Source organism: Crinia signifera, chromosome 4 (assembly GCF_055691185.1).
Source record: "Crinia signifera chromosome 4, ASM5569118v1, whole genome shotgun sequence".
NCBI classification, from domain to species: Eukaryota; Metazoa; Chordata; class Amphibia; order Anura; family Myobatrachidae; genus Crinia; species Crinia signifera.
The window spans coordinates 318,870,838-318,887,929 of record NC_139220.1 but is presented as its reverse complement, the minus strand read 5'-3'; the positions used below and the strand labels follow the sequence as shown (position 1 = coordinate 318,887,929).

At 43.1% G+C, this 17,092-nt stretch overlaps 1 protein-coding gene across 1 annotated transcript in view; it reads left to right on the top strand.

Annotated features, from left to right (window-relative positions):
* Window positions 1–4,087: 4,087 nt before the first annotated feature.
* The window catches only part of LOC146073371 (extracellular calcium-sensing receptor-like), a 38,979-nt gene continuing 25,974 nt past the window's right edge, over window positions 4,088–17,092 (top strand). Inside the window, exons 1-6 of the mRNA XM_083180550.1 lie at window positions 4,088–4,179; window positions 5,534–5,825; window positions 5,997–6,360; window positions 7,115–7,347; window positions 7,473–7,596; window positions 8,481–9,382. Of these exons, the coding sequence (XP_083036676.1) occupies window positions 4,088–4,179; window positions 5,534–5,825; window positions 5,997–6,360; window positions 7,115–7,347; window positions 7,473–7,596; window positions 8,481–9,382 (2,007 nt within the window). The remainder of the gene's footprint in view (window positions 4,180–5,533; window positions 5,826–5,996; window positions 6,361–7,114; window positions 7,348–7,472; window positions 7,597–8,480; window positions 9,383–17,092) is intronic.

The following is a 17,092-nucleotide window of genomic DNA, read 5'->3' as shown; positions in this document are numbered from 1 at the left end:
AACAGGTGTGTTATGCTTGTTGCCTTTGATACATGCTCCTTGCCAAGGGTTTCTTGCACGTTGTCAGGGGTTACATGCTTGTTTCAAGTGGTTACATGCTCATTGCCAGGGGTTACATGCTCATTGCCAAGGGGTTACATGCTCATTGTCAAGGATTACACTCTCATTTGAAGGGGTTTATATGCTTGTTGCCAGTGGGTTACATGCTTATTGCCAGGGGTTACATGCTGGTTTCCAGGGGTTTCTTGCTTGTTGCCAGTTTACATGCTCGTTGCCCTGATTTCTATATCACAGTGTGCCAACTTGCGCTCCCCTGACAGATGTGAGAGGTTCAAGTTGTCGGCCATTTTGGTTGTGCCATTTTTCAGCAGATTCCATGCAGAAAGCCAGACCACATGCAATCTGCAGGCAGGGGACCTGCACCCCCATGTTGTTGTCTCCCCCCTCATCATTTCTTGGACCTTCTAATAAGTGCAAGTGGTCTGCAAGCCACAATAATTTCGAATTACCTAAATAAAATGTGGTACGGATGGTGTAATGGTTAGCATTACTGTCTCACAGTGCTGAGGTCATGGGTTCAATTCCCACCATGGCTCTAACTGTGCGGAGATTGTATATTCTCCCCATACTTGCGTGGGTTTACTCCGGGTACTCCGGTTTCCTCCCACAATCCAAAAATATACTGGTAGGTCAATTGGCTTCCAACAAAATTAACCCTAGAATGTCTGTGTGTGCGTGTACATGTGGTAGGGAATATAGATTGTAAGCTAAAATGGGGCAGGGACTGATGTGAATGTTCAAATACTCTCTGTAAAGCGCTGCGGAATATGTGTGCGCTATATAAGGAACTGTTAATAAGTAAATAAATAAATAACAAAATGTATACTTATTTTGGACCAAACATACCGTATCTTAATTATTTAATTCCCTTTATTTCTCTTATTGCCCCTCACAGGGATGGCAATGATTTTGTGAAACGTCCGATTTTTCCACAAGAGTCGCACATTTTGCAAAGTCAACTAAAGTACAGTAATAGCTTCAAAGTTCATAAAAATTTTTATCAGGAAAAGAACTATGCTACAGTGTTTGGGAGTAAAACATGTTACCATTGTGTATGTTTCAACTACACATAGGCATGCCACATATCACTGTAGTCAGCAGAAGCAGCTTGTGTTTCCCATTCACATAGGGTGGAAAAATGTTTTAAGAGATCAGGGCTATTTTTTTAATTTTAAGGCTAGAAATCATTTTTAAAAATGTTTATATGTTGCTAATTTGCTGCAATTTTGTACTTGATATTGTAGTTGACAACACTGCAAGGCAGGCCTGTCCAGATGTTTTCAGGGAGGGTGTGTGATGTCAGCTCCAACCTTATCAGCCTGATTCTATCGCACCGGCCGAGTAGGTTCTCGGTTACACATAAGAGCAAATATTTAAATATATTAAGTAAATATCGGGTGCTTGGCTTGTTTGTCAACCAGCCACTTTAAGAAGGTCAGTTACCTACAAATAAGTACAACAAAATCACATAAAAGTGGCTCTAATTTCAAATTAGTAAAGCTATGACAGGATTAATTAAGATAATTGGTTTATTATATATAGAGCAACAGTAAAACATAACACTTCAAGATGTCAATAAAAAACATTTATAAAAAAAACACAAAAAAATGTTGGGACTGTTGGATGTTCAAAAGTGGTTGGAGGAAGCAGCTTGTTCCTACGATGCTCAATTCTCACAACAAACGTTAAATGGGCCCCCAAGGAAGCTTATTCAATGGAAACATTATACAGTACATCACCAAGATCCGGATTGTTAAAAGTCTCCGCTGGAGGTAAAATTAAGCTCTAAATGAGCAGTCGGTGTCCTCATGATCATGCAGGTAAGTGGGGTCCAGTAGCAGGCTGGAAGTGCAGATGGAATCTGGAGCCCAAGCAAGGGAAGGTGAGTATAGGATGGCAAGTTGACGACAGAGTGAGCTGGCGCACGCTGAATGGTGTAGAGTAACAGTCCCCCAAAAGGTCCCACAAAGAAACTCCCAGTCTCGTTTACTCTCAGACTGGGAAAATCATTCAACGGGAAATTGGTGATTTTCAAATGGATTTGCAGCTATTTGCCAATTGGCCTGATTTTTCGCAAGCCATTTGCAGCCTTGCACAGAGTGGGGTTTTCACTCTGGCGGGATGGCAGCAGCGATCAGGCCTCAATAACCCCAATATCTATTGTGAATTCATTAGAATCATCATCAACATCATCATCTAATCCTGCACAGATTTTAAAATTATCATTCATCTGTGGGATTCCTGAACCTTCCTTAATTAATAAAATTTCCCCAAAAATTGCAGTTTTCAAACATAAATTGTCACATTGATTTTACATATACAGAATTAACAACCTGCAAGTTCACAAATTGGCAGCAAAAATAACAAAAACAAAAACAAAAATGAAATAAATGCCAAACAGTAGAAATGCCTCCAGGGTGGCAAAATGACTGAAAGATAAATCAATTTGCACAATTTCTAATAAGATGTTACATTCATATTAATCTAAATATTAAAATGACAATGATAAATACATAATTAAGGAGCCAAAACAATTAATATTCTTATGAGTCAAAATTATTTCATATATTATTGATGCTAATTTGGAGAAAATAATAAAATAAGAGTACAATTTTTATTAATTAATTTAATATTTAATAATATGTGAGAAAATAATAATAGTAATATAATTACCTGAGGTAATTATATTTGTTATACAGTATTCATTACAGTAGCGCCAAATTATTTAATAAATAAATAAATAACTTGATTGATTGAATGATTAATTCCTTCATTCATTAATAACTACTTAATTAGCAAAAAATAATATTATGAACTAATTAAGTAGCCTTAATATTTATTTAAATATTATATTGTTTTTTTTTTTTAACAAAAGTCATATTCTTATTTTTTTTAATTAACTCTTTCATTCATGAATTATGATAACCTATTACAAGTTTTTTTTTTTATTAGTCTTCAGAGCTTAAACAACAACAACAAAAAAATTTCTTTAAAAAAAAATTGATAAAAGTTAAGAAGTTATACATCATGCATCTGCAACATAACAAAAAATTCCCAATTATTACGGTGCAATATTGTAACCGTGGAAGTTCATTCTTACAAAAAGTTATGTAAAATGTAAAACAAAAATGTTAGTACGGTTCAATTTTTTTTTTCTATTATGTTGCACACTGTGATTCTTTTCTCCAGAAACAAAAAAAATCCTGTATTTTAAAAACAATACATTTTTTACTCCTATTTTATATTTTACATATAGTCATTCAGAAACAAAAATGTTCTCAGTACTTATTACACAAATATTTACATTTACTTCTGAGTTTGTTTCGTACCTAGAAAGTTTTTATGAAATTAATAATACTGATTGTAATGCTTAGTATGAAAGTATAGAAGGACCCTGGACACTGCATGCAGATGTTTTTTGTTTTATGTGATTATCGAATGACTGCACATGCATACCAAACGCATTGGGCATGTGCAAGAGGAATTAGCAACAAAAAATTCATATGGATTGTAACCAAAGTCCTCTCAGCAGTTTTACTGACAGAAAGCTGGCATTTATGGGTATTGACCTACTGTTTTCTGAGTGTGTCTTAAAAAATGCTGGCATGCCAAATCCTTCTTTTGAGTAGGGTCTGTGACGTCAGTAATGATGGCTTCCACCATGTCTAGGTCACAGATTAGTGGAAGCCTCAGACCTACTAACATTTGCACAGACAGTAAAATCCTTTCAATGGTTTGGGAATTGTGTATGGATTTTCAAAAAAAAGATCCAGTTGCAATTCTATCGGAATTTTTCCAATGACAGTTAATCTTTCTGTCTGGGTAGTGGCTTCCTCCTTGCATTCCACTGTAAAATCTCACATTAGCCATCTATGCTGAATTCCTGTAGCCTCTGAACCTGATTATATACCTGACATAGACCTTTGAGTTAATGGAGGTGGTGTCTTACTTATGCTTCCTCCTTGATGCTGCTCCATAGAGCCAGTATTGATAAAATCCAACATTTTAACATCAGACATGTGTTTGCATGGTTTGGTTTTCCCATCTCAACACTTGGGATGATGTTGGTCAGAAGGTTGATAGTGGAATTCCGAAGAGCACAATCCCTACACCTGCAAGGTAAGTATTCTATCCTTCCCTGCCCATAACCCTTACCCCCCCCCCCCTCCACAGCCTAACCCTAACCACCCTCTAAGTGAGAGTAAGAGATTTTTTGATTGCAATGTTAACAATTTTATAGAAACGGCTATATAGTAGAGCATTGGACATTTACAGAGGACTTTGGTAAGACCATAGGCGGATGTCTGTGTGTGTACATTAATAAAGTATTGTGTACAGACTCTCATTATTGAAATACACTGCTCAGTTGATCTTAAATTCAGTGGTGGAACTTGGAAGTGATTGCCCCGGAGCAAAAATGTGATTTGGGTCCAATCAACCACTAAAACCCAAGTTCACAATATACAACACAGCAGTGGATGGCAGCAGTGGGACCCTTAGTCCTCAGGGATGCCGGTGCAATGCACCCCCTGTACCAATGGTAGGTTCACCTTTGCTTGTGGAGGACTTTAATTATTAAAATCTGAAGACTTCAGCACGTCTCTTGTCATACAAGAGGCAATACAATATAGGATCATGTATACACAAATATTGGAGAAGCTTACACAGCATCTGTCTTCCCTCACTTGGGAAAATCTGACCATCTTTCGTTGTTTCTTACTCCCATGTATCTTCCACTAACATAAAAAGAGTAAAGCCAGTAGTGAGAACAATCAAGGTTTGGCCAGAAGGATCGGATTCGGTGTAGCATGATAAGTTTGCACTTACAGATTGGGGTATATTTGCCCCTCAGGCTGCCTGTGGCCCACATGTGTATATTAATAACTATGCCTTGCCACTATTACAATGTGGAAACAGATTACTGTGTACCCAAACCACAAATAGTGGATGAATGCAGAGATATGGCTTTATTGAAGGCTCAGAAATTAGGGAAAGGGGAAGGTTAGACTGACTTTTATCTTAGCCGGAGATGGCCAAATTCAGTGCGGGCATATCCTGTAATCTGATTGGGTGCTAAACTAAATTTTGTTGCCCTGTACTTGTGCATATACAATGACAATAAAGTGAACCTAATCTAATTTAATCTCGTGCCTAACCCTAAAACCATCCAATGTAACGAGAAATCAGCAGTTTTTTCAAAAATAACAAAAAGTGTGTAGCACAGAAAATTTGTATAGTGTGTACTTATTGTATTTTACGTATAAAGATTCAGATTGAAATTCAATTAGGATTTGGACATTGGCATCTTTAGGGTTCCCATAAGAGAGCTAGTTCCACAATACATTTTCCATCTGCTTTAATACTTTTAATTAGACTGTACCAACTTACAGTAGTTACTAGTTTGAAATGTTATTTTATGTATAGAGCTGTATTGATTTATGCTGTACGGTATGTACTTATTTATAACCTGCAGATTCTGGTTGAATTCATACCAACAACTTCTAGCCATGATGTTTGCTGTAGAAGAGATCAACATGAATCCCAATGTTCTTGGCAACCTGACGCTAGGGCTGCAGGTGTATAAGACGTGTAATGTACCCCACTATGAGGTACAAGGAGCCTTACAATTGTTATCTGAGTCTGGCACGGCCATCCCCAACTACCGGTGTCACGGACAACAAATCTTCACAGCTATTATAGGATCTATGTTTTCCACAAATTCAATTATGTTGGCCAATATTTTGGGGGTCTTGAGATACCCTCAGGTAAGAATATTTTAATTATTGTTATTATTATTATTCCATTTTTAATACAGTAACAACATTTATAACATTTATATTTGAAATAAGAAATTGATGTATAAATGCAATAATTCAGAAATAATGCAAAATCATGGTATTGTAGACCTGTACAATTTTTTGTTTTTGTTTTGCTAGATCAGTGGGGCATCAAGCATCTCTCTACTTAGCAATCGTAGAATGTTCCCCTCATTTGTCAGAACTGTTCCCAGTGACAAGGAACAATCTAAAGGACTGGCTAAACTTATTATTTACTTTGGTTGGACCTGGGTGGGTTTGTTGGCTGTGGACAATGATTATGGTTTACAGGGGATTCAGCCAATCAGGGAAGAGATAATAAAGGCTGGAGCATGTGTGGCCTTCACGGAATACATCCGTTTAACTCAACCAGACAGCAACGCCCCCCACATAGTCAAAGTCATCAAGGAGTCATCAGTTAAGGTTGTTATTATCTTCGCTTCTGAGGCTAATTTGATTGCTATCATGAGTGAGATGTTAAAACAGCAAATCAAAGGGAAGATTTTTGTCTCCAATGCTGGTTGGTCAATGACTAATTTGTTCTCAGCCTCAAGCTTTACACAGATTTTATCAGGGTCCATCGGTTTATTTATCAACAACAGAGTGATTCCAGGATTGATTGACTACCTCAACAAGGTCCGACCTTCAGCGATAGGCTCCTGGGTGAGCTTATACTGGGAGCAACTCTTCAACTGTAAGTTTCTGTATGAGAAAAACTCAACCGATCCTTTGGAGCAGGTTGTAAAAAAATGCACAGGGTCGGAGAACATAGAGAGCATCAGGAACAGCTTTATTTACACCAATAGCTTAACATTTCTTCATGGTTACTACGCTGCTGTCCATGTGGTGGCCAAAGCTTTAGTAGAACTGAAGAACTGCAAAGCAAGAGATGGAACGTTTAACATTATGAGCTGCACGGACATTTTGCATTTCAAGCCATGGCAGGTAATGATAAATGAAAACACTGTCCAAAACAATAATATGTATTATTAGATGGATTTCTCAAAGCTTTGATATTTACCTTTGGTGTAGGAGTCATCATATCTGGTAGGTACTGCAGAAGGTAGGTATTTTTTTAATGATTTTTTATGGGTGTACTCCTATCCTTTTGCACCATGCAGCAGAAGATGTATGGACACACAAATACAAAGTCATACACATAAACACAGATGCAAAGATATCTGTTAACACAGTTAAAAAGAGAATAAACAGTTTTAAAGACAAATGTTTATCCACCTTCCAGCTCCTGCACTATATCAGGAACGTGAGGGTTACACTGAGCAGCGGGAGCGACATTTACTTTGATGATAATGGAGACATCCCTGCCGCCTATGACATTGTGAACTGGCAGATGACCCAAGAAGGGACAATGCAACTGGCCAAGGTCGGAAGTTATGACACCATCGCATCTTCCGGTCAAGTTCTCAACATCAACTCAAGTCAGTTGTTGTGGTCAATGGGGAAAAAAGAGGTGGGACTTGTAGAGATTGGCAGTTGTATATAAATATTGTCTTGAGAATAACATGACAAAGGAGATGCAGCACTTTATGGTGTTTGTCTAAGAAAGACAAACTAACCGTTGTGTCCTATCCCCAGACCCCTTGCTCGGTCTGCAGTGAGAGCTGTCCCCCAGGTACCAGGAAGGCGACTATAAGAGGACAACCTGTCTGCTGCTTTGAATGTGTCCCCTGTCTACAAGGAGAAATATCTAACCAGTCAGGTGAGTGATGGACCTGCTGGTAGATTCCCGAGGTACCAGAGATATTAGAGGAATATAATTCATTGTCAGTCCCACTTCTCCTCCCCTGCTGCAGAGAGCTGGGCAATTGGAGTAGAGCACAGACTCTCTTCCCAGCCCAGATGTGTGCTGAGCAGGGGAGAGAGGCAGCTGCAGCATGTTTCCTCTTCCTGAGTGGGTGTCTTACCCTCGCACCCCCCCCCCCCCCCCTGCTAAGTATTTTCTTTCTGTTTTTTTTTTTTTTTAAACTGGGATGTAGTTATGCCCCCTGCTGTTGGCCACGCCCCTCCCATTGGCCATGCCTCATTTTTACCGTGGCCCGGCAGAGCTGTTGGCACCCTTGATCATTGTGAGAGTGAGAGATAGCTTATGCTCTTCTCAAAAGATGAATGAACAGTTAAGTGGTTGGGCCTAAATTATCAGTGTAAAGGGGTGTTCACACAGTGTGATTTTACTTGCAATTCGATTGGGATCAAGTTGGGATCGAACTTGTTGGGACTATATAGTCTTGCCTGCACAGTGTATTTTTCTATTCGATGTCGATGTTGCAGGGACGCACATTGGGATCAAATTGGCATTGCTTCGGCTGAAAACCGTTCAATGTCCGTTAGATTTTGATTCAAATTTGCTCATATAATATATGTTGCTATGGGCAACCTATCTTATCCTATTATTTTTAATTTAGCACCTTCTATAAAATAATAGATACTGTACAATCTGATTGATTGGCCATACAGTGTATACAGTAGTGATGTCTATGGCCGGATTAGGTTACTGTTATATGTATATTTATTTTCTTCACTCAAAACGTAAAATATTAATTACATTCTGCTTTTCAATTTTGTTAATATCTCTCTCTTGCTCAGATTCTTATAATTGCCTGAACTGTCCGTGGGACCAGTGGCCGAATCTCCAAAGAAGCAAATGCCTAGAGAAGCCAGTGGAGTACCTGCATTATGAAGATCCATTAGGAGCAGCATTGGCAGCGACAAGCTCACTGTCCTCAGCCGTTCCTCTAATAATTTTAGTGCTTTTTATATACTCTAGGGACACGCCCATAGTGAAAGCCAACAATTACTCTCTAAGCTTTCTTCTGCTGGTGTCCTTGTCTCTGTGCTTCCTGTGCTCTTTAGGTTTCATTGGTTATCCCCAACCTGGGAACTGTCTGCTACGCCAAGCTGCATTTGGCCTAGTATTTGCTCTTTGTATATCTTGTATTTTGGCAAAAACCATCATAGTGGTCCTTGCTTTCATGGCCACCAGACCAGGCAGCAGACTGAGGCGATGGACCACACCTCAAGTGTCCTACATGATCATTTCTACTTGTTTCCTGCTACAGTTCCTCCTGTGTGTCACCTGGCTGTCACTCGCCCCTCCTTTCTTGCAGTACAACACTTACACCAAACCTGGACTCATCATTGTTGAGTGTAATGAGGGCTCCCCCATTGCCTTCTGGACCATGTTGGGTTACCTGTTCCTTCTGGCCACCATTAGCTTCATTGTTGCCTTCCTGACTCGGAGACTCCCTGACAGCTTCAATGAGGCCCAGTATATTACGTTCAGCATGCTGGCCTTCCTCAGTGTCTGGGTCTCCTTTATCCCGGCCTCCATCAGTGCTCAGGGCAAGTACACTGTGGCCATGGAGATATTTGCCATCTTGGCTTCTAGCTGGGCTCTGGTGATCTGTATGTTCCTGCCGAAATGTTTCATCATAGTGTTCAGGCCTGACATGAACTCCAGGGAATATCTCATGCGAAGAGAAAGATCAGTATAATAACAGGAGTATATATATATATATATCTCTTACTGTATATATTTGGCTACATCTGTCACTCAAAGTGTTTCTGAAGCTGTAACGCTGGGTGGAGCCTCTGACTCACATGACTGACTCACACGACAGAGAACCAGCCCAGTGAGCCCACAGTGCCAGACACCCTCTGCCTCTCCATGTTACACAGCAAAGACACAGCTACTCACCAGACACACCAGGTGAGCGCCCCACACCTCCATACCTCCCAACATGACCCTCTCCAGGAGGGACAGAATGCTCTGTTTGTAGACTTCCATCTTAATTTATGATTGTCATCACCTGTTTTAAACAGGGTAATTGATAAGAAAGGTGTTTAAGCACAGGTGATGGTAATCCATAAATTAAGAAGAAAGTCCAGAAACAGAGCAATGTGTCCCCCCCATTCACGGCAACCCCACGATTAAATGGCACATGCAAAACACTGACATGGCTATGGTCGACAATGAAAAAGGTTGACATGAGTCTTTGAAGATTTATTTTTCACTTTTTCAATGTTTTCATATTCATTCTCATGTGTCAACATGGACACCAATGAAGTGCCACACTTATGTCAACATTTACATGTGTTGACCTTTCTGTGTTGATTTTTTCTTGTGGCGATTCGCGGCACCCCCCGGTGACCCCCCTCCCGCAATTCACAGCACACCCCCCCCAATTTGCGGCGACTCCAGCGATTTGCGGCCCCACCCCGTGACACACCCCCTCCTGCGATTCGTGGCACCCCGCGACCCCCCCTCCCACGATTTGTGCCAACCTCCCAGGCCCCCCCTTCCTCGCGGTACCCCCCACCCCCCGCGACCCCCCCTACCGCGATTCCACCCCCTGTCATTGAGGCAACCCCCCACCCCTGCGACCCACCCTCCCACGATTCACTGCAACCCCCCGCGTCCCCCCTCCCACAATTCACGGCACCCACACACCCCCCCCGCGACCCCCCCTCCCGCAATTCACGGCATCCACACACGACCCCTCCTCCCGTGATTCGCGTACACACCTCACCTCCTCCCTCCCTCCCCCACCCACCCCCGCTCGCGATTCACGGCAACCCCAGGATTAAATGGCACATGCAAAACACTGACACGGCTATGGTCGACAATGAAAAAGGTTGACATGAGTTTTTGAAGATTTATTTTTCTTTTTTGAATGTTTTCATATTCATTCTCATGTGTCGACATGGACACCAATGAAGTGCCACACTTATGTCAACATTTACATGTGTTGACCTTTCTGTGTTGATTTTTTTCTGTAGCAATTTTCTTACAGTGACAACTATGTGCACGTCAACCTACACATCATCAACCAATTCTTTGTATAATATATAACACCTGTTCTGTTTTACTGTAGGTGTTTTAAGTCAGATCTTTTACTGCTACTATTACTGTTTATGTAAATGCATTCTGAATGACAGCAACATCCTACCATCCTTCTACAAGAATATATAACCAACTAGGTGATTTATCGCGCCCCGTGCCCCCCCTCCCGCAAATCACGGACCCCCTGCACACCCCCCCCCCAACATTCACGCCCCCTCCCACGATTCACGTCACCCCCCGCACACCCCCCCCTCCCGCAATTCGCAACCCCCCCCTCCCGCAGTTCACGCCCCCTCCCATGCTTTGTGGACCCCCACCCTCTCCCGCGATTCGCGGACACCTGCGCCCCCTCCCTCCCTTGATTCACGGCACCCCCCACAATTCACGGCACCCCTAAGCCCCTCTTTAGTCCCCCGTATACTCACACACCCCTATCACTACCCAGCTTCCTGCTCTCCTGAACCGTAACTTCCACCACTGGGGAGTCTCTGACGCTGTTTTGGCCACATGCCCCTATCATGCCTCATAGCCCAGCCTCCTGCTCTCATGTACCCTAACTCCCACCCAGTAGGAGGAGACACTGACTCAGGTTCACCATCCTGTACTCCTGTACTGCCACACTGGACCCTCACCCACTGGCAGAAGTTGCACAGTATTTTCCACCCTCCTCTTTAGTCCCCCTTATGTCCACACACCCCTATCACTACCCAGCCTCCTGTTTTCCTGTGTTGTGACCTCCGCCAGTGGGGAGCCGCTGACTCAGAAACACCCTACTATACTATTGCACACACAGCTAAACAACACGCACACACACACAGCCCCCCCCCCCACCCACACCCACAAATGTCACTGTACCATCCACACTATCAATGTACATCTTACTCTGTAACCGCTTTTTAATTAAACAAAACAATACACACCCCCTTCCTAATCATATGCTCTCTATTTAACACATTTCACCTATAACTCAAGTTGCAATACAGGCATCTTTCATACAATTCTAACCATATTTCTCATATACAAATGTTCACAAATTAAGGGGGCGCAGCCCCTAACGACGGTGTGAAGAGCGCCCGTAGGGCGCGATGAATCACCTAGTATATATATATATATATATATATATATATATATATATATATATAGATAGATAGATATATATATGTGTATATATATATATATATATATATATATATATATATATATATATATATATATATATATATATAAGTATTAGCAAGATTTATATTTATTTACTTGTTAAATTGTAAGTTTTAAATTCAGGGCCTATGGACGGCATTCTTCAGGGAGTATGAAAGGCATCACCCTTCGTGGGTCATGGGGTGGGTGATTCGCAGAGGAAGGTCACAAATCACGGGAGGGTAAGTGCTTGCTGTCTCTCTCTCTCTCTCTCTCTGTGCCCTCTCTCTGTGCTACATGTCTCTGCACTCCCTCTCTCTCTGTGCTTCCTCTCGCTCTGCGGCCCCTCTTTTTCTGCACTCCCTATCTCTGCACTCCCTCTTTTTCTGTGCTCCATCCCTTTATGCATGGTCCTCAAACTGCGGCCCTCCAGATGTTGTGAAACTACAAATCCCAGCATGCCTTGCCACAGTTTTGCTATAAGGGAGTGTTAAAACTGTGGCAAGGCATGCAGGGATTTGTAGTTTCACAACATCTGGAGGGCCGCAGTTTGAGGACCCATGCCTTTATGTACTACCAATTCATCTGCACTACTTTCTCTGTACTTCTTTCTCTCTCTGCATTCCCTCTCTCTCTGTTCTCCCTCTTTCTCTGTGGTCCTCTCTCTCTGCGCTTCCTCTTTCTCTGTGCTACTCTCTTCATGTGCTCCTCTTGCTCTGAGCTTCATCTCTCTCTGGCCCTTATTCTGATCGGTGCGGATATTCCCGCATTCTTACGGAGCGGTCCGCACGCCACGGTGTTTTTCCGCATGCGGCCATCGTCCGTAGAAACGCCCACGTGTCCTCCGCATTCGGACGGACTCACTCTTTAAGAACAGGGCGTGTTTACGGACGACATACAAACCATGCGTGTGCGGGAGAAACACTCCGATTCTGCACGGTATTACAGAGTATTACAGAGTATGCTCGGGAATACCGCATCCGAACGGGAGCCAAGCGGTGCTACCGCACGTAAGCGGAGTATTTACGCCAAACAACCCACTATTAAGTATCTTCTGCAAGACATCACATGACCCACTTATTCAATTACCTATCCTCATAAAAAACTGCTTATTTGGAATTGGAATCAATTAGATGCCAATATATCCTTACAAGCATGCCTAACACATGCATTGCACACATTAACCCTTACAGCAATTGAAGTGCAATGGTTTCAATTAAAGCACTGACAAGCGGCCTATTAGTGAGTAATGAGTAAAGGAGTAGATTCTATTGGGTTCAGGTGTTAATGCTTGTAGTCATTAGGCGTACGTTCGCCTACCGCATGAACGAGTGGTGTCCGCAAAGCAATAGTACACTTGTGGACACCGCACATTTCTTCCCCTTTTGATCGCGTGCATTCGGAGTGCTATCCGAATGTACGCCCCCCAACATAAGTGTACTCCCCCGTGTCCGCCCATGTTTCCGCCCCGTTTTGCCCACTTTGAAACTACGCCCATGTGACATTCCGCATGACGCCCATAATACGCCCATATTTCCCGACTGATTGCGGGGAACAGTTTTGTACGGGATTTGGCCGAACTGGTACGGAGTCAAGGCGTGGCACATGCGCGTTGCGTACTCCACGCATGCGCAGACGCCGAAAAGACGCGATCCGTAAGAATGCGGTAAAGTCCGCGTCAATCAGAATAAGGGCCATGGAGACTGGACCCCCCCACCGCCGCACAGGGAGACACCCTCTGCCACACAGGGAGAACTGCCCCCCACCGCCGCACAGGGAGACCCACTACTTTGACAGCGCATTCAGGTGAGGGGGTGCCTGCGCTGCTATATAAAATAAATAATATAAATAAAAAATGTTGCTTTAAAGGTCTCTGTGGCAAAGTGTTCGCAATTGAAACATATGGTAGGACACACACACACACACACACACACACACACACACATACACACACACACACACACACACACAGACACACACACACACACACACACACTCTGTACTGCAAACAAAGGCAAGATTTTGAGTATCAGATTCTACTTACAGTATTTATTTGGCACTTTCTAGAAGGTTAAATAGATAGAATCTGTTCGGTTGCCACCGGCAACCTCCTATCTATAATACACCTCTCATCTTCATAAATTTACCCCTAAATATGTAACAGCATAAAATCCAAACAAACAAAAGTTGGACAAAGCAGATTTGACCATAGTGGTGAAAATATCTAAAATGTAAACAATTGAAACATCTAAAATATAACAAAAAATGAAACATTTCGGCTTAATCTCGTAATGCTACATTCTGCAAAACCATTCTGCTAAAATAATGTATGTTTTATTTATCTACATACAAAAGAGTGTACACTTGTGCGCTGTTCCTTTAGGTGGAAGGGGTCGTTCTCCTAATGATGTTGACCTTCACGAACACAGAAAGAAAGGAGCATATTCTTTCAGTAGAAGGAATATATTTGTCTTTTCCAAAGTTCCCTCTTCTTTCCAAGGACGGACCTTTCTCCCCAGCCCTATGTGCATATAAAGGTTTCTTTGTGACCAGGAGTTTCCCTTATTTCCCCATAAAGTTGGCTCTCAACTTTTATAGGCACCTTGGGCGAAATTTAATAGGGTGCGGTTTTTTTATCTTTGCGATTTTTTTTCGCAAAAACGGCCGTATTCGGACATTTTCCGAAAATTGCATATTTTATATGTTGCGATTTTCTGAAAAATTCGCATTTTTTAAAGGTGCGATTTTTAGTTAGACTAAAAATCGCATTCAGCTGTTTTCCCATTAAAAAGTATAGAACTCGCATATTTAATGGGTTGCGATTTTTAGTAAGGGTTACTAAAAATCGCAAAAAAAAATAGACCAGGTTCTGACTGGCGATTTTGTCAGAAACATGCACAGATCATTGAGATCTGTGCATGGTTCTGTTGTAAAAAAATTAGTTAAAACAAACAAAAAAAAAACACGGCGTGCGGTCCCCCCTCCTGAGCATAACCAGCCCCGGGCTCAAAAAGCCGGTGCTGGTATCATAAAATCAGAGTGACAAACAAATAGGGGTTCCCTTGATTTAATGAAACCAGCACCAGGCTCAAGGTCCAGCGCTGGTTCCCAAAATACGGGGGACAAAATGACTAGGGGTCCCCCGTATTTTAAGAACCAGCACCAGACCCAACCAGCCAGCAGGGTAATGCCACAGCCGGGGGACACTTATTATATAAGGTCCCACGGCCAAAGCATTATCCCCGTGGCTGGTCAGCATGGGCAGGGGTCCTGGGGAAGTGGGGACCCCCCAATGAAGGGGTCCCCCCCCTCCAGGACTTACCAGCCCATGCTGAAAGTCCGGGGCTGTCCCCGATGCCCCTGGGCGGTGGGCATCGGGCTGATGAAAAGTGTAAAAAAAAAGAATAAAAACTATTGTCTTATACTGTAGAACTATGAGTCCCAGCAAGCCTACCCCGCATGCTGGGACTTGGAGAACCACAAGTCCCAGCATGCGGGGCATTAAAGGGCCCGCTGGCACTTGTAGTTCCACAGTACAAAAAATAGTTAAATAAAACACACACTGACACCCAGAAAATTAAAAGTTTAATACATCCACAGCCCACACATACTGATACTTACCTACCTTGAGCCCGTAGGTCGGTCCCTGGATCCTGGGTCCGGGGCTCCTGGGCTGAAGAGTCCGGTTCCGGGGCCTTGGTCCTGGTTCCGGGGCTGGTCCGGGGTCCTGGGCTCCAGGGCTGATGTCTCCGGGGTCCAGGATCCGAAGTAATCCAAAAGGGGTACCTGAGGAAGGAAATCCTACTCAGATGGTTCCTTAACATCCCTGATGCATATTATATCAAGGTGATTATTTTGGCATAATAAGTGGTGTAACATCATTCCAGGGTGCCATACTTACAGTGCTTGTCATTGGTTGTGTTGTGGTTGTCATTGGTTGTGTTGTGAAGAATTGCTGAAGTTTCCTTTTATAGAGAAATCGCCCAGCAATATACAGCTTTAATTACCTAGGTGTTTTCTTGAAGGCGTAATAGCCCACTTTGTAGATAATTAAATACTTTTTGCCACAGCGAGAATTGAAGACAGATTTCCAGAGGGTGTTTTACACATGAGACTTATTCTTGATACAGATGTTTTGTGTCTTCCCTGCACTATTCATGCTAAATATACTATAGTCTATAGCAGTGGTTCTCAAAGTCGGTCCCACACAGTTCACGTTTTCAAGGTCACTCAACAGCTGCATTCATTACTGACTGACACATTTGAAAAGATCCACAGGTTGAGCTAATTATTTCACTTTTCACGAGTTTGAGACCAAGTGGTCTATAGAAATTGTACAGAATACAGATATAGGGATTTTTTTTTATTAAGGAGGCAATTATGTAACATGCAATAAGTGCCTTGTATTACCCCCACTATCCACGCCAGCCGGAAGCGTGGCGAGCGCACGAGCCGTATGCCCGAGACCTGTTCATACCCCCACTATCGTCATCAGCATTGAGTTGATTTTATAAAGTGTGGCGAGCGCAGCGAGCCACCGAGCCCCGCAAGGGGACGTGGATTACTTTACATGTATTCCGCATCCCCTCGCGGGGCTCGCTGCGCTTCGGGCTCGGTGGCTCGCTGCGCTCGCCACACTTTATAAAGTCAACTCCACGCTGGCGTGGATAGTGGGGGTATGAACAGGTCAGGGGGACATGTAACGCGTCCCCTCGTGGGGCTCGCTGCGCTCAAAACGCTTCAGGCTGCGCTTTCCACACTGTATAAAATCAACTCCACGTGGATAGTAGGGGATATTACGTGGATAGTAGGGGTATGAACAGGTCGGGGGGATGGGTAACATCCCCTCGCGGGGCTAACTGCTCTCGCCATGCTTCGGGCTGGCGTGGATAGTGGGGGTTTGAAAAGGAGGCATTTGCCAGTATGTAACATTGAGCACTGACAAATGACTCCTTTATTTTGCATGAGACGCACTTGCGCGTTGCCATACCCTGCTGCAATTATTACTGAGACACAGTAGCAACTAAGATGCTCCTGCATCTCAGACGCTCCTGTGCCTCAGACAGATGGAGTGCCTCTCCGTCGGTGCCCGCAGGATCCCCTCTCCGCCGACGTCCGCCAGCGCAGGGGATCTGGCTGTTACTGGCACTGTGTGAGAGGCGCTCACTAGGCTCGCCAGGGATACCGGGGACAGAGCCAGGCTGCCGCGGAGTCACTA